Here is a 24159-nt window from a genome sequence, read left to right on the forward strand (position 1 = left end):
CTTCCATTTGTTATGTATCTATAATAAGCACATTCTAAATCTAATTGGGTAGAGCACTAGCCTCCTGTATGAGAGACCCTGGGATTAATTTAACAAAAAACCAATTGGTACCACATTTCAGGTAATCATTTGCAACTTACTTATTCTTTTGAGGGGTGAGGTTAGTACTGGGCCTTTCTAGTTCAACATTTTATGAGCTTTGTGCTTTCTGTTTTGTGTTTTTGAGACAGGGTCTTGCTCTGTACTTCAGGCTGATCTTAAACTCACTATGTGGCCCAGGCTGGCCTTGCATGATACTCTTGCCTCAGCCTGCTGAGTTCTGGAATTACCGATATGCCACCACACCTGGCTGGCTGTATGCTTGTTAGGTGTGGGTCTGATTCATTGATTTTTTTTTTTTTTCCCCCATTGCTGCTTAGTATTCCACTGTACAAATATATCACAGTTTACTCATTGTCTTGCTGGATGTTTAAGGTGGTATTTCAAATGATGCTGTCAACATTTTTTGTATCTCTTGGTATATGTGTGTAATAATTTCTTGGTATATGTGTATAATACTTCCTTTAGGCTCTACCATACATTAGAGAGTACATGTGCATATTGGGCCGTAAATTGTGTGTAAATTTTTGTTTAGGACATAGGAAATAGTCACCACTATTTAGCTTTGTGCCATTTGACATTTTCTAATGAAGCCATTTTTTCACTCTAAGTATTTTTTTCTTTAAATCTGACAATGTAGGAATGTGAATAATAAACTGAACATTATTCATAGAAGGAATGTATCTTGTAAAGCTGAATATACTTACTGTGTCATAACAAAAAGTTAATAGAAATTATTTGTGATTGTCAGTTTATGGACTTAGCTACTCTTAAAGTTTGAGCATAAGGTAAGTGTTCTAATGGCTAATCTGGTGCCTTTCTGTCCCCCTTAGAACCAAATAGAAGCTTAGTCACTAAACAGACTGCCCAAATGTTCACTTTAATCATTATCAGCATCTTAGCCCAGGTCAAAAACCCCACTGTATTTAAGGTCATGTAAGTAATAACTCAAGATGTAGTAGCTCGTTTCTTTTTTCAAAGAAATTGAGTGGTGTTTTTATATCTAGAATAGTTGTTACTGTTGTTTTAGTTTTAAACTCTGCAGAAGAGTTGAGTAATAAGCAGATTTTAAAAACTAAAATGAAATCAGGAAATCTGGTCAGTGAGAGAAGATTTCTATTTACTTTTTCTTACTTGATGCTAGAATTGTACAGTGTAGGTGTAGTTTTTGAATCAGCAAAACATAGAACTATGTGACCTTGAGGTAAATTATGTAAAGGATCAGTTTTCCCTGTCTGCAAACATGACATAAAAGTCATGTCTTAGTTACTTTTTGTTGTTGAGACAGTACCTGACACCACAACTTAAAGGAAGAAACATGTTTAATTTGGCTCACAGTTTGTAGGAATTTCACTCCATAGTCATTTGGCTCCAAGAAGGCAGGGTGGCATGGCAGAGAAAAAGTTCCTTCATGACATGGCAGCAGGAATAGCGAGAGAGTGATGGGAAGAGATACATCCTTCTGGGTCATGCCCCCAGTGACCCACCTGCTCTGACCAGACTTCATCCTCCAGCATCACGTTTAGCCATAAGCTCAGTAGTGGATTAATCTAGTGGTAAGTGTCATGGTTCCGTGATCCAGTACCTCCCCAAAGCTGCACCTATGAATGTATGAGGCTCTGGGGAGAATCCAGATATAAACCATAACAAGTGGTATCTACCCCAAAAGAGTATTGTTAACATGAATTGAAATAATATCTACACTGTGCTTAGGACAGGTACAGCATACAGCAAGTCCTCAGGAATGCTAACTAGCATTGTGTTAGTAGTGATGAGCTGAAGTGTACTAAGGAAGGAACTGATTAGGATCAGTCAGTGGATTTCTAGTTTACTGTCCTTCCATGGGGTGTTACAGTATTTCTTCAACTTTGCCTGAGTGTAGAAATTACTCAGGGTGCTTATAAAATTCAGACTTCTTGGTTTATCCCTTAAGATTTTATTAGTAGATCTGAAATGTGGCTTGGGAATTTTTAATTGATAACCCCTAGTCAACTCCTATAGCCAGTGTTTTTTGTAAACTATACCAGTGTATCTGAAAATGCCTTTATTTTTGTTAATTGTTTGTAGTTGTTCAGTGTGAACATAAATGTAGTTGGGGCTAAAAGAAACAGAAGTCTGATGTACTCTTGGATGGAAGGTTTATAATAGTGATAAACTATTTAGATTTTTTTTTTCCCCTGAAACATTTATAAATTCTAAACATTAACCTCTCCTCACACACACACACCTGCCTTCTGGTTAAGAAGGTAGTCTGTAAGCCAGGCATGTTGGTACATTCCTGTAGTTCTAGTTATTTGGGAGGCTGAGGCAGAAAGATCTCAAGTTCCAGACCACCTTAAAAGAGCAACAATAATCTTGATATGTCCATAACAGAAAGTAGTAGCAGTGCAAAGAACAATTCATAGGTTTGCTGTTCCTAATGTAGGGCTTTAAAAAGTCTTATTAATCTTATCAGAAACTTTAAAAAGTCTTATCAGAATGACCATGTCTCTGTTACTTGCACAGTACAGACAATATATCAGTCTGGATGAAGGAGATTTGTTTTTGTTTTTGTTTTTTAAGACAGGGTCTCACTCGATAGTGCAGGCTGGCCTTGAACTCACTGCAGTTTTTTTTGCCTCAGGCTGGGATTACAGGCTTGCACAACCACTACTGACTCCCTTGTCTATTTAAGGTTGTCTTTAATGTTCTTGTTGAAGGGACCAAGTACAAAGCCATCCTTTGCACATTTTTAAAAGTAAATGAATAGTGATTTAAGATGTTAATCTCTTTATATCTAGCCTGCCACTGTCGTCCATTGTGTGATACTTGCCTGCAGTGAGCTACAGATAGTTTAGTCTTCATGCTTACCTTGTAGATTCACAGTTTCTAAGTAGCTACATTATTTCTTTTGAAGACAAAAGAAACTGTTGGTCATGGTAAGTTAGGTACTACTTTATGTCCCTTCCTATCTTGGTATTGTTTATCTGTGTGTTTAGTAGTAGGACAAAACTTTAAAATTCTCTTATATATGTAGACTGAAAGAAGGTATCTTCCCAAAGAGCTGTGCAGGTAGATACCGTCCAGAGATAGTTAGCTACCACGGGAGCTAAATATAAGTGCTCTGTTTTATTTTCAGTTTAATAATTGGTAATTGTGTTATTTACATTTTTTTAAACTAGGTTTCTTCTTGTCCTTCGTGTGAGTGTCTGTGTTACACTGTGTTTGTGTTACATTCACCAGGGCTTTCTCACTGAGCTGCTTCCCCAGCCCACCTGAATGCCTTTGGTGTCTCTTATAGAGCATGACATCAGTGTTGTTGAATGAACTAACCACAGAGTAACAATTCACATCCTTTTAAAGCTAAATGAGTAGTGATTTAGGATTATTTTTCTTGGTATTGGGGATTGAACCCAAGGCCTTCACACTAAGCTGCATCCTTAGCCCTTTAAATTTATTTTTATTTTGAGCCCAGGCTAGACTCTAACTTGTGATCCTCTTTAGCAACCTCCCAGAATACTGGGATTACAGGCATGCACTACCACATGGATTTAAGATACTAATATTTTTAAATATCCAGTGTGCTGATAGTATGGGTCCTATAACCTGTTATCTGTGTGACCCATTTTATATAATATCTTTCATACAACATGTGGCAAAAGTCTTTACACCATTAGTCCAGAAGTTAACTTTCACCAGGTAGTTTTTATTTGGTACCCCTATCACTTTATCATGGCTCTTATTTTATTGCACACTGATTTTTTTTGAGTAAGTTATATAGATATTTGCTGTAAGATCAGACCCTTATTTTAAGTGATCCGTTTTAGATCATCATACAGGTTCTGTAACAATTTGAAGTGCTATCAGGCTTGGATTGGAATTCCTATGGCCAAAATTACACTGTTGAAGTTGTTTGGATTGATTTAATAATGTGAAAGATGTATATAAGGTGTTACTTTCTGACTATGTAATGGATGTATATAGTTAGAAAAACATGAAGTGTAAAATTAATGTACATAGCATAATGATTTTTTATTTCTCATTCTTTAAAAAGAAGAAAGGAGAAGAATGATATTTCCAGTTGTGGAATGATACTATTAAAAGTGTGGAATCAGGATAACAGGGTCTACTCATTGAATACTAGTTCTTCAGAAATATAGATGACAGAGATTAGCCCTACTAAAAATAGAACTATGGTGATGGAATGATGCACAGAAATACTATGAATTATGTTATATTCTTACTGTGTTTACCAAATTACTATTGTTTAAAAACATTGAGTAATCAAAGTGGAAGAGTTTGGTTATAGCAACAATGACTCTTAAAATTGGACTTTTAAGCCTGGTTTAATTCAGTTCACTTATTTTTAGGACCATGGCAGGAGCCCCTTAAGAGCCCCTTGCTGTGAATCTACTACAAGTGGATTTAAGTGCGAGTTGACTTTCCAGGTGTAGCCTGACAGAGTCTGAGGCTGGATGTATGTTAGAGCCTGTGTCCACACTGTTAGGCAGAGGAAAATGTTACCTTAATTTCCTAATCTGCAACTTCATCTTGTTTCCATGCTACCCAGCATGCCCCCTGTCCCTAGGAACATTTTCCCCCCTCAGAATGGGTGCTTCACTTTTCTAAACCCCCTGCCTGTTCCTCTAGTTAAAACTGTGCTTTGCAGATGAACTTGACGCATTCTTCATACATGAAATTCACCTTAGCTTTCTGCCATCTGTCTGTCTGTCTGTCTGTCTGTCTATCTATCTATCTAGGTCTTTTTCAGACCGCGTTTCACTGTGCAGTTCAGGATAGTCCTAGGACTCACTTTGTAGGTCAGGCTGCCCTTGAACTAACAGTGATCCTTCTGCCTTAACCTCCTGAGTGCTGGGATTATAGGCGTTCCACACTTGGCATCTGCCATCAAACTTCTGTCTGCCATTTTTTTTCTAAATATGACTAGTTCCCTTTCCTCTTTAGTGCCTCCCCCACCTGTCTTGCAGTATCATCCCATCACCTTTCCTGTGGAGCTAACCTTACTAGAATTTGTCATTTCTTCTCTTCCATTATTCTTCAACTTGCTTTGCTATATTGGCTTTGGTCACATTACTCCTGAGGTCCTCCTTACAGGGTCATTTGCAATAGTTTTATTGTGGATTCTTCATAGTCATTCTTTCTCAATTGGTCTTTTTTTGGGGGAATGGGTGACAGGGGTTTGAACCAACTGAGCTCCATCCCATGTCCCCTGGTGTACTTTTTGTTTTTTTTTTTTTTGATGCTGGGGATCAAACCCAGGGCCTGTGTATGCAAAGCAAGAACTCTATCACTGAGCCACATCCCCAGCCCTCTGCTGTACTTTTTGAGACAAGGTCTCTAAAAGAGTCTGAAATTGTCCAGACTTGACTCAAACTTGAGATCTTCTAGCTTCAGCCTCCCAGAGTGCTGGGATTCCAAGGATGTGTGACCACATCTGGCATCAGATGGGTATTGTTAAACATATCTTCCTAGAAATGATCTTTGCACTCCATGATTTAACATCTTTGGGCTTTTCTTTCTCTGTGGGTTCCTCTTCTTGTCCATCTCTTAATTACTGTCCATCAGGGTTCTCCTCTGGGCCCACTTGACTCCTGGATGACCTTTCTTTCTGTACTGTTGTTCAGGCCTTATTAAGGCTGTCTTCCTTTTTAACCTCTGACCCAAGCTTTCAAACAGAATATGTGGCTGCCTTTTGGACATCTCAAAGGCACATTAGCAGCCACGCTCAGTTTTCATTAGTACACTAAATGGCACAGAGTACTTCCCATTTTGTGCCTTCCCTGGTTCAGCTATAGTTATTTCTCAGTCAAGAAAGTCCAGCAATCCAGCTCGTTCCCTTGCCTCCTGCTCCCTGTCTTGCTGCCAGTTTCATTTCTGCATTCCAAAAGAAAACCAACCAACCTTCCTCTCCCTCCGTCCCTTCTTTCCTTCCATACTGGGGATTAAAAGAGGCCATTCCACTGAGCTACATCCTCAGCCCTTTTACTTTTTGAGACAGAATCTTACTAAATTGCCCAGGCTGGGCTCCAGTTTGTGGTCTTCTTGCCTCAGCCTCATAGATGCTGGGATTAGAAGCATGCACCACCACACCTTCCCAAAAGGAAACTGTAAAATACAAAACCAGAGCATGATGCTCGCCTCTCTGCATAGATGTTCAGTGACTTTCCACTTCCTAAGATCCAGAGTGGTGACTATGCCCTGACCTCTGCTGACTGTGCCAGCCTAGTTTCTCATTACTCTTTTAGTACCATTACTCCAGATCTCACCAAACATTTAGATCCTAAAGGGCAATAAAATGGGTGCTACTTCCCCTTACCTCTGTCGAATCTTTCCTGAGAGCCTGGCTTTCTGATCACGTTCCAGTCAGGGGAATGTGCATTTTCTGTATGTTTTCATAATGCTCTGTATCTCCCTATCAGTCAGTTTTTAAGCAGTAGGGCAAAAGACTGCTTTTTACTATTGTTGCATGTACTGTAGGTTCAGTGAGGATAGAAATTTTGCCTGCTTCGTTCTCTGTAGTATTGCTAGCACCTAATATAGTCTGTAGCATGTCATGAACAAGTATTTATTGTAGGGACAAACAGAAAAAGGCAACAGTAAAGACCACTTGAGGTATTGAATATGGATAAGTTGAAGGCTTGACAAAAAAAAGAGACCTTGAATTTGTATTCTTCCATATCAGTTCATTTGGAACAGATGATGTGCATGGTGATAGCCATTAAGTGAAACATCAAGGTAAAAATTGGATAAACAAGTTGGCCACAGCAAAGTATTGGGAGTGAGAACAAGAATCAAATTCTAGATTTAACAAATTCCATTTAAAGGACTACCTTAGATTTAGCAAAACTATTACCTGGTGAATGTACTTTTTGGTTTTTGTTGGGGTCTCACTGTGTTTCCAGGCTGATCTTGAACTCTTGGGCTCAAGTGATCCTCCTACTACAGCTTGCTGAGTAGCCGGAACTAACAACAGGCGCGTACCACCACATCTGGCCAGATGTAACTTTTGTGTGCTCATAGAGGACAAAGACAGGTGCCTATTGCCAGTGCCACCATATAGAGTCCCATCTAGGTTACACATCATGCAGCCTAATATAATCTCAGTCACTAGTTGTATGTGGGAGACATTTTAAGCTTTCCAGTCTTCTGTGTTCTCATATATACATCTTTTTTGGTTGAAGAAACACAAGTACAAATAACATTAAAGAACTGAAATGTGTGGTGGTGTGGTGGCGCAGGTGTGGAAAGTTTCTTTTTGGTAAAAGGCGAAAGATTCATACGATCTGAAGAGAAACCAGAGTATTAAGAGTTTCCTTTTGGGAGGGTGTGGTGGCACACAAAGTTGGGGAAGCTGAGGCAGGAGGATGGGAAGCGCAAATCCAGCCTGGGCAGTTTAGGAACTTAGAAAGACATAGTCTCAGAATTTTAAAAAATGGCTAGGGATGTATGTAGTTTGGTACAAAACCCTGGATTTAGTCTTCAGTACTCCCTTCCCCCACACACATAGATTGCAAGAACTGCAACCTCATTCATTTTGGTGATTACTTTTCACAGCTTTACCTAGCACCTACATGTTTGATAGTGTTATATATGATACTTATGTGTATATCTTCCCATGTTTCTACCTAGCACTATTGTGATTATTTTTAATATCAAATTTGCTTATTTAAAAGTCTTTTTCCTATGGTAAATTCTTGGGACAGGTTGAATGTCAAAGCATGTAAAAATGGTAAAATTTGCTTTGAGATGACTGCATATGCCTCTCTGAAAGCGTTGTACTGAGAGTTGAAAGAAGTATGAAATGACAAGATTTCTTAATGACCTTGAAGCATTGAAAGATGGGGGAGAGTTACATGTGTAAAACTTTGTCTTTACATTGGTTTAATTTATATAAAGTGTCATGAATTTTTTAAATATGGAAAAGTAGTTTTGTATCAGTTGATAATACATTTAAATATAAATCCCTTTAAAGAAAGGTAAAAATTCGTACCCATTGCAGTTCTGCTAATTCCATGTTAACTTCTAGGCATTTAAAAAGTTTTGCTTTTAAATTAAAACATTCAAGAACTGGACACATAGGCTGAGTTACTTTAAATCTAGCTAGAATTGTTTTTGGAGCATGGACTTTGATGTTATGTCATAAGCCTTTATTGAGAGAGTTCTATGAAGTTCATGCTTCCTGTGATATTGAAGAACATATTTAATTGTGTCATATACAGTAATAACACTTCATGAAGATCCTGGTGAAAAAATTGCATCCTTCAGTGCCACAACTGGTTGTGCTTCTCTAGTGTATGTGGTTTGTTTATGTCTAATGAGAACTTTCAGCAGTGTACAGGTTATGTATGTTTTAGTACCTCAAAGCCAAAATTGTGATCTTCCTCTAATGTTCCCTTTTAGATGTAGTTTGGGGCCAGACTTTGTCAAAGTCAGATTCCTTTAGAGAGAAAAAAGTGCCTTTCACAAAGCATCCCAATATCAGTGTGGTATTAATGATTACTTTCATTATACCTGTACTTTTGAGCTTTTCTGGTTTAAATTTTTGTTCTGTTAAAGTGATCAAGAGCAGACTACCTTGTTGCCCTCTAATTAGTTATGAAGGTCATTTCAAAGCAGGCTAGAGTTGAATCTAAAAAGCATTACAGAATGAGTGTTACAGTTTGCATATACATATATTTAGAGATATTTACCAAAGTATTTAAAGTTTTTTCTTGTAAAGAACAGGAATATAGCTTATTGATATGAGAAGCAGTTTTGCTATGGCAGTTATTCTATTTCATAGTTATTCTACTTCTATGATTAAACTTTGGGTAAAAAATCTGTTAATTAGTTGTTTGTGCTATGTGTAAGAAGTTAAACTGTAGTGCTTATTTTTACCCTTTTCTTTCTCAGGTCATTTGGATCCAGGATTCCTAACAAGTGACAAAACATCTGCTGGCAATGCACCACTTAATGAAGAAATTAATATTGCCTCTTCAGATAGTGAAGTAGAGATTGTGGGTGTGCAGGAACATGCAAGGTAGGCTATTAATTGGAGTACTGCATTCTGATATTTTAAATTGTAAATTGCATTTTAACTAGAAAACAAGTGCTAAGAAGATGATAGACTTCATGCCATGGCTGGCATGAAAGGTGAGGCTATCTCAGTTTTCTTTGGCTTAAGAAACACTTTGTTGAGATATGTAGGAGCCTTAAGAACATGTTCTGTATTTTCTCATATTAAGAACATTTCAGATATGCATGTATATGAACTAGAGCTGATTTTTTTTTTTTTTTAAATTTTAAGAAGATATATCGATAGATTGATTATTTTCTTAAAAGGTACAGGTACCTGTGTGCTCTCCTACTTTCTTCTTTGTATTTTCTTGCCTTTCACTTCACCTTGAAATATACTGTGACTTGGGAACATACACCTGACATTACCCCCTCTTTAGCTACTTCAGGGAAAGTCCTAAGACATCAAATTAGTGTGTAGTATTATGAATATAATTCGATAAAGTTTGCCATTCTTTAAGTAGGGGTCAGCAAACTATGACCCCCATGTCACACTTGGTCTGGCTCCTGGTTTTCTAGGGACTAAGAGCTAAGAATGGTTTTCACATTTTTATTTTTATGTAATTGGGTGGAAAATACTTTGTGATATAAAAAAATACATGAAATTCAGCCTTTAGTGTCCATAAGTAAAATTACTGTAACAGCTCATTATCTATGACTGTTTTTACACTCCAGTAGCAGAACTGAATACTTTCAACAGACTATATGACCCCAAAGCATAATGTTTACTCTCTTTGGCCCTTTCCAGAAAAAATTTGCTAACTCTCACTTTAAGGTATGTCCATGAGAATTATTTACAGCCATCTCACAGGTAATTCTTCTGGATACTTAACATATACATGTATCTACAAAACAAAAATTTAGACATTAGAATGTATGTATCCTGTATAGCAAACAGCTTTTCTCCTACACCTGAAGGGCTAAGTTGTGATTCTCTGATAAATAGGCATATAACAACAATGTTCTTCATTACCTTGGTTTTTGATCTGATTTTACTCTGGCTCGTCAGCTAACCAAACATTTGCCAGCATTTCTTTCATTGCTTATATGAAGGTAGGTGAGTTTAGGAGTATAGAGTTAGGGTGAAATACAGATGTGTATTCTTTCTTCTTTCTTGTCATTGTTGTTGTTTTAAGACAGAGGCTGGCTGTGTTGCCCAGGCTGCTCTTAAACTTACAGGTTTTAGCTGTCCTTCCTCAGCCTCAGTCAGTAGCGGGAACTACAGCTGTGCACCACCACTCTCCTCTTGAGGTTACCTTTTTCTGGTGAGATCTGATTGTACTTTCTGAAAGCAATTTTCAGTAAAACAAGTGGAACTTTAAGAATATAGAGTTAACTCTTTAATGTAATATGTCATCCCCCCAACGAGTGGCCAATTCTACCTTTATTGGAACTCAGATTGCCCTAGCATTTCATTCTCTTAATTCGTGCTAAAAGTATGCCGTGTAGCTGCTTTTCTTTTTCTTTTTCTTTTCCTTTTTGTTTTTGTTTTTGTTTTTGTTTTTCTTTTTCCATTTTCATTTTATTTTTTCTATTTTGGTTACAAGACTTTTCATTCTGAAATCTTTATCTCATCCTCCCACCCCCCAATAAAAATCTTTTTCCTGTTAAATTCTCTTCTGTTTTTTTCATCTGTTCTCTTAAAGCTGACTATCCATTTGATGAGAAACATAGAACTAGGATTTCTTCCTTTACTTCAACATGTGTTTGCCATTAGTTTATCTCCTTTCAAGTTCCATGTCAGGATCTTGCTGGAAATATTATATCTTTTAAAATTTCAGGCTCTCTACTATAATACCCTATTGGTAGTTTTATGTAGGTAAATTATTTGCACTCATGCCTGGAACAGATTTTTCATTCACAGTTCCTCTTTAGTTATATTTTAAATTTTAATTTATTGTATTCACTCATCTTATGAAAGTAGGAAAGAATAGGTAATAATTTACATTGTGTATCTAATCTCTTACTCTGTGCTAAGACATTGTTTGGTCTAGTTTTTTATTGACTTCTTCTAAGGCTATCTACTTCATTATTTCCATATGGGTAGAAATGTTATAGCCACCCTTCTGTTTAGCTTCTTTGTTCAATTTTTCTTTCATCATAAAAATTTTAGCTTCCTGTATCTTTTATCTTTTTTTGGTGGGGGGGTGGTACCGGGGATCGAACTCAGGACCTTGTGCTTCACAGGCAGGTGCTTGTGCCGTTGAGCTATATCCCTGGCCCCTCATATCTTTTATCTAGTTACCATTTTATTCTGTAGACATTGTTCCACTTGCACTGACTGGCTACATTTTAGGTAGTATGCTATATCATAATTTTCAAGGACTTTTTCTTACAGGCTCTGAAATAAAAGCTGTGCTTTATTCTGATCCATTGCATTATATTTTGAAAAAAATTTATATGCACACACACACCCATATTTTTTAATTTAAAAAATTTTATTGTTTGTTTGTTTGTTTATTAGGCAGGGTCTCACTATCCATATCAGGCTGGCCTCGAACCAACTACGGAGCCTAGGCTGGCCTTGAACTCGCTGTGATCTTCCTGCCTCAGTCTCCTGAGTGCTGGGCTAAGAAACCCTATCTTGTAGATGGTAAATCCATTTGAAACCTCAGTGGTTTTTATATTGTCTATACAATGGTATGTAGAATTTCTGTATTCTCTTGGAGTATTTTTAACTAAATCCTGTATTATTTGAGGTTATCTTTTATATTGGTCTTTGGGTCTAGGGTTGAATAGTTGCACTGGCTCTGTTCTGTTTCCATAAAAAATTTTCAGCAGTTTCTTTAGAAGTAGCCTAGGCTGGGAGTGGTGGTGCACCCCTGTAATCCCAGGACTTGGGAGGCTGAGGCAGGAGGGTTGCTGTGAGTTTGAGGCCAGTCTAGGCTATAAAGTGAGTTTAATTCCAACCTGAACTACATATTGAAACCCTGTCTCAAAAAGACAAAAAAAAAAAGTAGCCTGATGGTCTTTCACATATTGAGATTTAACACTAGGGAGCAGGTAGAGAAGAGATTTTCTTACTGGTTGCTTCAGAATTGCCCTTTTGGCTGCCTGTGTCTCATCTGGCATTTATTTCTTTTACAAGTCTAGGGTTGCAGTTATGAAGTATTGATGTGCTTCTGGCAGGGCTGTCACTTGGAAAAAGGTTTTAGGTTTTGATCCACATCTTTTTGTCCTGATTTGGTTTGCATGTATAGATGTTTTATTTGGATATAGTTGTCCTGTTCTTTTTTGTCCTGTTCTTATTTTATCTTTTGATGTTCTACACAGTTTTGGGCTGAGAGTTTTAAAAACTCTGCTTTTGCCCTTGAGTTAATTCTCTTTGGGATTGTGTTGCTCTGACTAAAAGTTAAAGCTCCATTTTGGAAGCTTTTGTTTAACCTTTGCACTAAAAATTCTAGTTGTGTGTGGGCCATGGTGGTGCATGCCTATAATCCCAGAACTTGGGAGGCTGACGCAGGAGGATCGCCATGACTTCTAGGCCTGTCTGGGCTACATTGGTGAGTTTAAGACCAGCTTGCACTACACAGTGAGACTGTGTCTCAAAAAAAAAGTTCAGTGGTGATGTGATCACTTCTTTGATAAAGTTATTTTTCTTACATACTCATATCTTTTCCAGTTCTTTTACTTTGGATTTTGTTTGTTTATGTAGCTTCTATGCTTCTTCTAGTCATAGATTAGAAAGCGTGCTTTCTTTCTTTTTTTGTTTGTTTGCTTTTGTTTGTTTTGGGGTTTTTTGAGACAGGGTCTTGCTATGCAGCCCAGGCTGACCTTGAACTCACGGCAGTCTTCCTGTATCAGCCTCCCCAGTGCTGGTATTATGGACATGCACTACCATGCCCAGTTTGAAAAGTGTGCTTTTAAGAACTAATGGTTAGATGCATCTTTTGTGGTTGTTTTGTATTGCTGTGGTGAGCTTCTGATGTTATCGAAATTTGTTAGCATTTCCAGACGTTAATTTTTGGATAGTCTAGCTTTATAAGATACTTGTGGCTAGTAAGATGGAGACTTTTCCCACATCTCAAGTTCTTTTGTGTCCACTTAATTTTACCCTAAGTCTGTGACTCTCATGCCAATGTTTTTCTTTGTCCATGGTCCTTTTTCTTCTTCTAGCCTCATTGGTAATTTTTCTAGGAAGATGAATGTATAAAGTGCAGATCTTTCTACTATGGAACTATATTGGAACAGTTCTTTTAATACTTAGGATTTTTTGAATAATCAGGAGACTCTTAACTTATTTTAATCTATAAATCCTATGATCATTTGTTTTTTTTTTGTTTGTTTGTTTTGTTTTTTTTCCCCAGTACCGGGAACTGAACTCACAACCTTGCGCTTGCCAGGCAGGCGTTGTGCCGCTGAGCTAAATCCCCAGCCCTCCTATGATCATTTGTTAATTTTGGTTTATCTCTCAGCAAATGAATTGTATTTAAACTTAAGACTGCTTACTTCATAGAACCAGTTGCCAACATTAACCCAAAAATCTAGGCAGGGAGACAGGAGTTTCCTACAGACACAAGAATTCATTCCATTTTCAGTTAGGAAAAAAAGTAGGAATGTTATCTAAGAGGTCACCTCCAGGCTCTAAATGAAAGCAAAGGGATTAATTTATGTTGTTTTCTTAGAAAAGTAAGAAAGTTGACCATCATAGGTAGCTAATTAGAGCCAGGAAAGCTTTGAACCGGCAATAGGATCATCATATTCTCCAGAGAATCTAAAATTTTGAAGAGAAACAGATTGAAAGGGTTGAGGCTCATTCCATCATGTTTAAGTTCTTTCAGGTGCTCCAGTGTCCTCTCAGGTTCTTCAGTGTCCTAATGTGTTTTCTTCTTCGCTTAAAGTAGCCTAAATTGATGCTAGTGACTGGAACCACTACAGTAAAGTAAATATACAAGTGATCTGTAGTTGAAGTGCCTCATCTCCTTATTCTTCCGTGCCTCAGTAGCAAATACAGTCTTTAAACCTCTCATTCCTAGTCCTTGTTCTATACCAAACACTTTCTAGAATCTGCTTTGGTGTTTCTCAGATGTGCTTGAGTACAGGCAGTGCTACTGTCCACCATACAGGGTGTAGTACTTCAGCTGTGGTCTGAGGAAGGCTTTGTTGCACAGTGGAAAATAGTTGTGCAGGGTCTCCGTCCCTGAATGAAGATGAGATTTTTGTTCTGCTTCTGTGCTTAACTTGCGTAAGACTTTGGGCAGTTGTCTTTTGGCCTTGATTTTGTCTTTTTAAAAGAAACAGGTTGGATTAGATCCATTTTAAAATCATTGCCTGTTATCATATAGTATGTCACTTAACGAGCAGTACAGAGTAACAAGTGAGGCTATACACCTGTTCAGAGATAAGTTTCTAGGAATTCTGCCAAAGGCATTTGACTGTCTTTGTGGAAATTTATTTCCTGAATTCTTTGTAAATTTCTAGCTTGCTTTACTTCAGTTAGTGCTTACGCAGATGAATTTTTTCCAGTTTTTATTTTTTTTGTTTGTTTGCAGTCTGTTTGCAGTGTATGATTACAGTCCTTGTGAGGAATAACCTTGTGAGTTATGTACTGTACAGTGTATATAACATATAACATGTACATAGCACATCTTAATTCTTCATCTCCTTTGCCTCTGCTTCCCCACTCCCTCCATATCTTGGTCTTCTCCTTTTTAAAAAATTTTCTTTGTTGGTACACTTTTGTTTTGGTTGTTTCTTTGAGACAGGGTCTCACTATGTAGTTTAGGCTGTTTTTGAACTCAGTATGTAGCCCAGGCTGGCCTTGAGCTTGGCGTTGATCCTCCTGTCTTAGCCTGTGAAGTGCTAGGATCATAGGCATGTGCACACCACCATGCCCAGCAGTGCACTTTTGATATCCATAATGATCACATTCAGCATATATTATGTACCTGTATATAATATATCTTACTCTTTTTTCCCCCCATTTCCCTCCCCTCCCTTCAACCCTTCCTCCCCTCCTTATTTACAAATACTTTGTTTCTATATATTCTTCCATTTTGCAAAAGATCTCTCTTTTTTGTTATCTTTTACTTTGATCTTTGTTTATATCGTAGGTACCAAGACATCATATTACACACTGTATATGTATACCCATGTGTATAGTAGCACAGTTGATAATAGCTAAGTCTTGGAAGCAGTCTGTATGTCCACCAGTGGATGAATGGATAAAGAAGATGTGGCAAATGTATACAATGTATACAATGAAGTACTGCTGTACTACTTAAATAAATTTGAGTCATTTGTAGGAAAATGGATGTGTCTTGAGACTATCATATTAAACAGATGGGTTTTTTTTTTCCGGTACCAGGAATCAAACTCACGACCTTGCGTTTGCTAGGCAGGGACTGTGCCGCTGAGCTAAATCCCCAGCCCCTGGATGAGCTTTTTTGTGAGACAGTGTCTCACTATGTAGTTCAGGCTGGCCTTGAACTCATTATGTAGCTTAGGCTGTCCTCGAACTCATGGTGATCCTCTTGTCTCAGTCTCCCAAGTGCTGGAATTATAGGTGTGTGCCACCATGCCCGGCTCAGATACAGTTCAGGTTGGTCTTGAACTCACTTTGTAGCCCAGGTTGGCCTCAGACTCAAAATGATCCTCCTACCTCAGCCCTCTGAGTGCTGGGATTACAGGCGTGCGCTGCCACACTTGGCTCATTTGAACTTGGTGATACAGGTGGCATAAAATCAAAGCTGGCATTTTCAAGTCCCTGGCACCACTCACTGTGTATACACATTATCAGGACAGCTGCTTGGACGCCCTTGCAACAGTTCATGTGATGAAACTCATACCATTTGTTGCTTGTCACATAAGCGACCTGGTTACTAGTTTATAATCTAGACGTGAGGACAGTAAGTAGTAGTGGTAGCTTGAGCTGCCTACCTTACTCTCATTTGAGTCAAAACTTAGTGCTGTCTCCTGGAGCCTCTGAGTTCTAACATTTGCCAGGAATTTGGGATTCAGGGTGACATTGTTTCTGGAACAGTTTTCATTGTCTGCAGGGCAGGTCTTTCCCTCTGCTAGGTCCTTTGAAGGACTCTAAACCAAGAACTTCACCCTTGTTGTTTTCACTGAACTGAAACATGAACTTTTTTTTTTTGGTACTGGAAATTGAACTCAGGACTTTGCACTTGCCAGGCAGGTGCTGTGCCACAAAGCTATATCCCTGATCCCTCTTTTTTCTTGTTTTTGAGACAGAGTCTCATTGCATATTTCAGGCTGGCCTTGAACTCACTACATAGCTCAGGCTGGCTTCAAACTTAGAGCAATCCTCCTGGCTCAGCCTCCTGAGTGCTGGGATTACAGGCATGTGCCATGACGCCTGGCTTGAGTATTTCTGATTAATGAGCCCAGTGTTTCTGTTGTGACTTTTCATATAAGAGAAATTGATCCTTCTGTATGGCCTAGTACTTACAGATTTTTGGAAGTCTAATCTATGAAATGGTATTACTGTCACTTTTTTTTGTTTGTTTGTTTGTTTTTGGTACCGGGAATCGAACTCAGGACCTTACACTTGCCAAGCAGGCACTTGTGCTGCTGAGCTATATCACCGGCCTTACTGTCACTTTCTTTAAAGGTATTATTACCCAAGTATGGTACAAAATTTATTTTAAAAACAAATTTCACCCATTTTTCTCAGTTTTTCGTTTGTTTCCACTAACATTGTTTGGGCATCTTAATTTTGCTGAGGATTTTTATTTTGCCCTGTTGTGATAATCCCAGAGATTTAAGTGAATCCACAGAGCTATTGTCTTGTTTGTAACTGACTTGGACACAATTCATGAGCCCTGGCAGTGTCAGTTGAGAGAGTGATGGAATATAGGGGTGGCAGGGAGCCAGACAGACATGGATAGAGAAGAAAGGTATTGATTGTATGTTTTATGAACTTGCATAATAGGCTTATTAAAAATATTCTTGGTATAGCAGAAATCATACTGTCTTCTATTTTTTCTGTGGTAGGATTAACCCAGTTTTTATTCTTCATGTCAACTGCAGGTGTGTTCATCCTCGAGGGGGTGTGATTCAGAGTGTTTCTTCATGGAAGCATGGCTCCGGCACACAGTATGTTAGCACCCGGCAAACTCAGTCATGGACTACTGTGACTCCCCAGCAGACTTGGTCTTCACCAGCAGAAGTTGTTGACCTCACCTTGGATGAGGATAGCAGACGTAAATACCTACTGTAATACAATGTCACTGTGTTTCCTCTGCACTGTTCCCTTCCACTTCCTCCTCCTCTTTGTGACACAGAAGTTCATTGTCATAGCTTCAGCCTCAGAAGCTCTTTGTGGCATTTGTAGAATTAAAACTCATGGAACCCCCCCCCCCCCTTTTTTTTTAATTAAAAAAGTCACTTAGGAAAATAACATCACAGAAAAAACAATTTCTTCCTTCAGTAGGAATATGAGAATGATGAATTTTACTTAGTGACTTTTAATCTTAGAAAAGTCACCTTTCTTTTAGAATAATATTTTAATTACCAAGTAAAGTGGATTTCAGTTTTTGAATCTTGTATTTATTTTTCTGTATAATGAAATTAATGTCTAGACTTGACCACTATTCGCCCACCTCATTGTCACTCCCACCTTGGGGCATTCGCACACATATCAGTCAGGTCCTTAGTGGCACCTGGTAGGGCATGTGCATTTAAAAACCTTTCTTTAAAAATAGAAGACAAAAATATTACAAGTATTTTTTTCTTTTAGCTGGAATCTTCTGCCTTTTTGATTTGCTCCTGGTTGACTTCCTATACCACAAATAATTGACATGCCCTTTATGTTTATAAATACTACTAAGTGACTTACTTGGTTTCCTTGTTGCAATAATTTTTAACTCTTTGGAAAATTTTCTTTGGAACAGACACATTTTGAATAGATGCCTACCATGAAGTTTTCTGAGCATCTGAAGTGAGTTCTAAAAGATAAGTGGAAAAATTTCTTTTCCTCAGCTTTTTCCCCAGGAGAACAGAAAAAAACCTTCTTACTTAGGAAACATATGAAAAGTGACTTTTAAGTATAAAGGCACTTGGAAATTGGAGAAGAAAGTGCCTTCTTCATAGCTGGTCTCTCTGGAGAGGGTGTATAACAGCTATTTAACACCTCAGCTGAACTGGACCTGAGCTATATTTGGGTATTTTTCTCCTCTATATTCTCAAAAATAAAAATATTCCAGAAGATGTCAGGTGCAAAGTACATTAATGACACTGTAAATCTTACAGTATCTAAAAGAATAGCAAAGGGTAGTAGAAACTTCAGGGAGTTCAGGAAATGCCAGCATTGGGGTTTGTGGCATTAGTTACTACCTTTTTTCCTATAACGTATAGTTACTAGTGAATTATTTTAAAAGCAATATCTAGAGGTAGAACACTATGTATTGTACATAGGGAGGAGTGAAATAATACTGGCTCAGAAGACTTCACCTTTTGTGGGTTTTGTTTTGTTTGCTCTTTTCTGTTTTGTGTTTTTTGTTTCTACTGTTACTGGATGATATTGCTATGACCCTTTATTTCCCTCCCCAAATGCCTTGGTGACTCTTTCTGGTCCTAAAAGCATGAGAACTCCCATTTTCAGTTTCCATTCAGTAAACACACATTTACCCAGTGCTTGCTCTGCATCAAGCACTCTGTAGGGTGGGTACTATGGAGGCCTCCAAGCTGAATGAGACACAGCCTGCATGCGCATGCATCAGTCAGCCTGGCTCCACCTGCCTGGCCTTTTCTTCTTTTTGTGTATGTGTGTAAAGACAACTTTATTCCTTTACCCTACTTCTTGTTGCTTTAGTTCTTCGGTATGCCTCTTCTTTCACAGGGATGTATTTGAGCATGTGTTCTTCGATCTTGTCTGATAGCATCTCACTTGATCTGGCCTTCTCTGATAGCATCTCATTTGAGTCACAGACTTTTTATTTTTTCCTCCAATCCATTTTTAATTGATCAGGTTAATAAGATCAGCAACCTTCAGTTTTAGAACCTTGTATATCACATTCTCTCACATGGCCACAATCCTAGACAAAAACCAAAGACCCAGAGGCCGGAGCGAAACAGGACCTCCTGAAGATTCACTACTGGTGTATCCTTGGACCTTCACATTTTACTTTAGGATTAATTTATTGAATTTTACTGTTACACATTTTTTTTTAACTTGAAGTAAAGTACTAGACAAAACAGAAATGTATAATTTCTGGTCTGTGTTTTCCAGGAAAATCATTGGGAAGAGAGTAGCATGGAGTATATGACTTGAAGTTTTTACAACTTACCCCTCCCACCCCCTCACGCCCCCCCCCCCAGCATCAGGGCACAGTCTTACTTTAAGGAATGTGTTTTTTTTTTTTTTATTACTTATTTTAATGTTAATTGTGTGTTTCGTCTAACTCCATACAGCAGGTGATTTCCTATGACATGCTTTCTTTAATCCCTAACAGTCATCAGCTAAAGAGAGAATTTTTTTGAATTGCTGTGTACACTGTGGATGGGGACAGAGTGGAGTTGCAACCGAACTCTTTTCTGGCCTCTTGCCTTTATATTAGGTTGCACTTACCCCTCACTTGTTCCTTTTCTAACTCCCTGACCACCTCATTTGATGCACCAGAACAGAAATTTAGGCATTAAGATGCAAAAAAGGAAAGGGAGACACTCTGCTGTCTTTCCTACCTACTAGGTTGGGACTTTTAACCTAAAAACTAGTTAGAATGTCTTTTGGCTCTTCTTTCATTGCTACATGTAGAAGAGTGGAGATGGGGTTTCAGGCAAGGTTTTCTATGATCCCATGCCATTCGAAATTTCTTTTAAAGGGATTGTTTTCTTAACCACATTTTCCCTTTTGGTAGCATAAATAGTTCCTCATGCCTCATAAGACATTGTTCAGAGTAACATCTCTGTTAAAGTGGAACAAACAGTTGGGTCACTGATTGCTTTATGCCACAACTTGTTTCCCTTGCAGTTTGAAAAAACAGAGCAACAACCTTGTTGGATCATCGTGACTGCCCTGTAACTTATAATTGTGGCTCAGCAGTAATTTTTCATTTTGATGGTAGGGGCCAGACTGGGTGGACTCCATTATTTACAATCAGGTATCCTATAAACTCTGCTTTTGTTGTCAATTGTGAACATGAGTTGATTTGCTACTTTAGTCATTTGTTCATATTTACTTTAACAAATTAACACCAAGGTAACTTAAAATAAACTTGTTGCCTGCTTTTTCTAATATGTCACAAGGTTTTTGAGAAAGCCTGAGACATAATTTTGTCTTTTAGTTTTAACCATTTTTTAAGGCAAAGAGCTGAGCCCCTAATCCTTGTTCTCCAATATGTGTATGATGTGACTTCCATGTATATATAAAAATGATTGCACCCTAACCAAACTTCCTCAGATTGTGCACTGTTTGTTTAAAATAATCACGTATTTTAGTCCAATGCTGTTGTATTTTTTCATTTTATTTAAAACACTACTTCGTATTCTTTTAACAAATTTTAAAGGGTAGTGATCTTTAAAAAAAAATCACTGGATAACTAGGAATTTTTTGTTGTTGTTTTGTGTTTTAAAAGAGTAGAAAGGTCATTGAGCCTTTTACTTCTCTTACCATGAACATGGAATGTCAGCCATTGTGTGGCTAGGAACCGATGCACTTGGCGGGTAACAGATCTGCTGTTGCTGGGGTGTAAGCGTGGACTTGATGCAGTGACGACAAATCATTGCGTAGAAGTGATGTTTCCAGATGTGCAACTCTAGTTTTTAAAATGAAATTTGGTTCTTTACATTCATTACTTAGTTTTTGTTTCCATTTAGTATTTAATGGTCTTTGGAGAAAAAAATAATAAAACAGAGTGTTATATATATATTTTTTGGTGCAAGATAAGATTTTCTGTTTTTTGAAATAAGTCTGTAGCATAAAGGTTAAACTATTTTAAGACAAAATAAAATAGAGTGTATTTAAACAATGATATTTTCTGAGAATTTTTTTTTACTGTCTGCTTCAGTTAATTAGGTGATGCCTAGAGCAGCTCCCAGGATACTTTTGGATGTGAAAGTGGATTATATTTTGTTAATAGGTTGTTACAAGATGCCTGATTTGGGGCTGGGGATTTAGCTCAGCGGCAAAAGCGCCTGCCTGGCAAGCGCAAGGTCGTGAGTTCGGTTCCCAGTACCGGAGAAAAACCGAGAAAAACCAAAAAAAAAAAAAAAAAACAAGATGCCTGATTTATTCCAAGTGATAGCTGAATCCTACTCCCAAGACGTTTGGCCAAGTAGCCTGTGGTGTATCAGATCTAGATAAAAATGAGTTCTGCATTAGCTTTCCTGTAGCTTCTACTTCCCTCTCCAGTTAGGACTAGTGAGAAAGAGCTTAGAGAGGCCAAAGGCTTCCTAGTGTTCGGCACCTCTGCTCCTGGGAGCCAGACTCCTGTGCAGGTCTTTTCCCAGAGACGCTTGCATCAGGTTAAGGCTGCAGCTGCATTGAAGCAAGTTCATACCATAAGAGGGTGTTTTAAAGCATCAGCAACTTGCCGCCTAGTTTGAGTCTACTTTCAGATTTTTAAAATTTGGTTATCAAAATGATAGCAACAACCGTATTAACATTTCATGGCTTACAATTTCACATGAAGGAGAATGGGTAAAACCCATCTTTACTAAGATACCCAATTCCTGAATCTCTGTTTTCCTCGGGAATTTTTAGTTCTGCTTGTACCAGAAAGAAATCTCTTAACAACTAGGAAATACATTGTTAACAAGTAGGAAATGTTTTTAGGTCTTGTGTTTCTGTTTTTGGCAGTGCTAGGGACTGAACCCAGGGCCTTGCACATTCTAGACAAATGCTGTACCAACTGAGCTATATCCCAAGCCCCTGTTTTCAGTTTTTTTTCCTGTTTTCATTTTTTAAAAATGCTTTTATGCTAACTTATATTTGAAACCTAGACATTTTAATCCCTATGCAAACTCCTTTGACCCTAGCAGAAAATTACCTAGAACTGTACTTTTGAATCTTTTGCCCTTGGATACTGTCTTTGAAGAACAGGCACAAGTCAAAGACCTTCAAGTTCCTCGTTACTCCTTGATCTCATTTGGGCTTCTTCCTTCTATTTGCTGTCTTTAGGCCTTCTCTTCCCTTATAAATTTGTTTTTCACAGTAAATGCCAGCTCTTCATAACTTCAATCTAAACAGAAAGGTTATAGATACATCTTTACTAAATATATACATAACTTTTCAGATTCAGTTTTGCAACCAAAGCAAGGTAATGTCTTATGGGTTTTAATCATCTCCTCAGATCATTGGCAGGTACAATTTGTATTACTTCCCTAACTCCATGTTTGAGAGCACTGATACACAGAAATGGAGAAGTTTCTGGGCTACGGTAGAACTTTGAGTAAGAAAGTTTGCTCCTTTGCCCTGTTAGCAAAAGAAGGCAGTAGAAAGTAGTAGAAGGAACACCGGGCATGGTGGCCCACACCTGTAATCCCAGCATTCAGGAGGACTGCTTCGAGTTAGAGGCAAGCTGGGCAACAAAGTGAGTTCAAGACCAGCCTGAACTGCATAGTGAAACCTTGTCTCAAAAAACCAAAAAGAAAAAAAAAGAAAGTAGTAGAAGGAGTGATGCAAATGATGATCATGAATTTCAGTTACTCAGAACTTCATTGCCAAAGGATGTTTCAGTGGCTCAATTCTGTGCTGACATTGGTCTGCTCTTCACGTGGCATGCCTTCGAGGTAGACATGACTTTAGGCAGGGGTTCCTTTGTGTGGTGAGGATTCACTGTTTTCTTCGCAAAGCCCTATTAGTATGGTGACTGTGTGAGGATGGAAGCGAGTGTTGGCAATAAAACGAAACCTCTTTGGAGAGGTGTAGCCACAGCAACTGTCATAACTAGGATCTGTCATAACTAGGATGTGTCTTGGCCTGCTGATTGGGAATGCCCCTTGATTGTAAATTTTATCTAACGCCTCGCTGCTTAACGAAAGAAGCAGTTACTAGCCTTCCCTTTGTGCTTTGGTAACTGACACCTCAGGGGAGTCAGATCTGTTCCTCTTCTCTGTTCCTTCCTGGGAGTGGGAACATACAGTGTTCTGGACTCCTGAGCCCTCACCTGACAGCTGACTTTGAAGCAGGTAACATGTGACTCCAGGATAGGTGTGAAAACAGAAGCAGAAGGGGCCAGGCCAGAGCGTGGGTGAGTGAAAGCCACATATCTGCATTTGGGTTTTATGCCTTTAAATTAAAGAGAGTCTTAGATTTTTTTTCTGAGACTGAAAGGTCGGGCTGAGCTGTTTTAGGTGATAATTCATTGTTCTGCAGAGCCATTGGGCTTTTTAGGCAGGAACTTGAGAGCTGCTTACTCCAAAAAAGCTGTTTAAAAGACTGCTGTTTGCTCCTATCATGTACGCTTTCAGGAGGTGTTGGATGACTGACACCTGTACAACCTTGAATCTCTCTGAGCTCTTTTATTTCAAAGATTTTGTTTTATTTTTGGGGTTTGAGACAGAGTCTTGCTGTGTAGTCCAGGCTGGCCCTGAACTCACTATGTAACCCCGGCAGCCTGGCCTTGAACTTGTAGTGATGCTCCTAGGAGCCTCACCTTCAAATGTGGGATTACAGATGTGTGCTATCACGCCTGACTCAAACTTTTAAGAGAATGTTTATTTCAAAATTTTTATTGGGAAAATGGTGCGATTATTCACCTAATTGTGCAGATTGGAAAATGGAGAATGGAAGAGTAACAATGTACCCAGACTTACATAGCTAGATTTTGTAAAAGCAGATTATTTTTTAATGTTTCTGATGACATTTTAACTAAAAGAAAAAGAAAACCTTATTTCTCCGGATTTTCTTCATTCTTTTTGCTGTTCATTTTACCTTATTCTGGCCTGAGAAGAAGCAGAAGTATTGCTGAGTAGGTAATTTTTGGTGTAAACATATCAGGTCAGAACCACACATCTGAGTGTGTTCCAGCTCAGTCTCTGGAATGACCATGCAGACTTTTTTCTATAGATAGATTCTCTGTCTTACAGCTTATGGGACACAAA

The 24159-nt window shown here is 38.3% G+C and overlaps 1 protein-coding gene across 4 annotated transcripts in view; it reads left to right on the top strand.

The window, feature by feature from the left end:
• The window catches only part of LOC102028597 (chromosome unknown open reading frame, human C18orf25), a 92406-nt gene extending 71320 nt beyond the window's left edge, over positions 1-21086 (top strand). For all 4 annotated transcript variants that reach the window (XM_005372869.2, XM_005372867.2, XM_005372870.2 and 1 more), the window contains 2 exons: positions 8992-9118; positions 17146-21086. In XM_005372869.2, coding sequence (XP_005372926.1) covers positions 8992-9118; positions 17146-17335 — 317 coding nt within the window. In that variant the 3' untranslated portion in view covers positions 17336-21086. The remainder of the gene's footprint in view (positions 1-8991; positions 9119-17145) is intronic.
• Positions 21087-24159: the final 3073 nt, after the last annotated feature.

Source organism: Chinchilla lanigera, unplaced genomic scaffold (genome assembly GCF_000276665.1).
Source record: "Chinchilla lanigera isolate Chin_1 unplaced genomic scaffold, ChiLan1.0 scaffold00001, whole genome shotgun sequence".
NCBI lineage: Eukaryota > Metazoa > Chordata > Mammalia > Rodentia > Chinchillidae > Chinchilla > Chinchilla lanigera.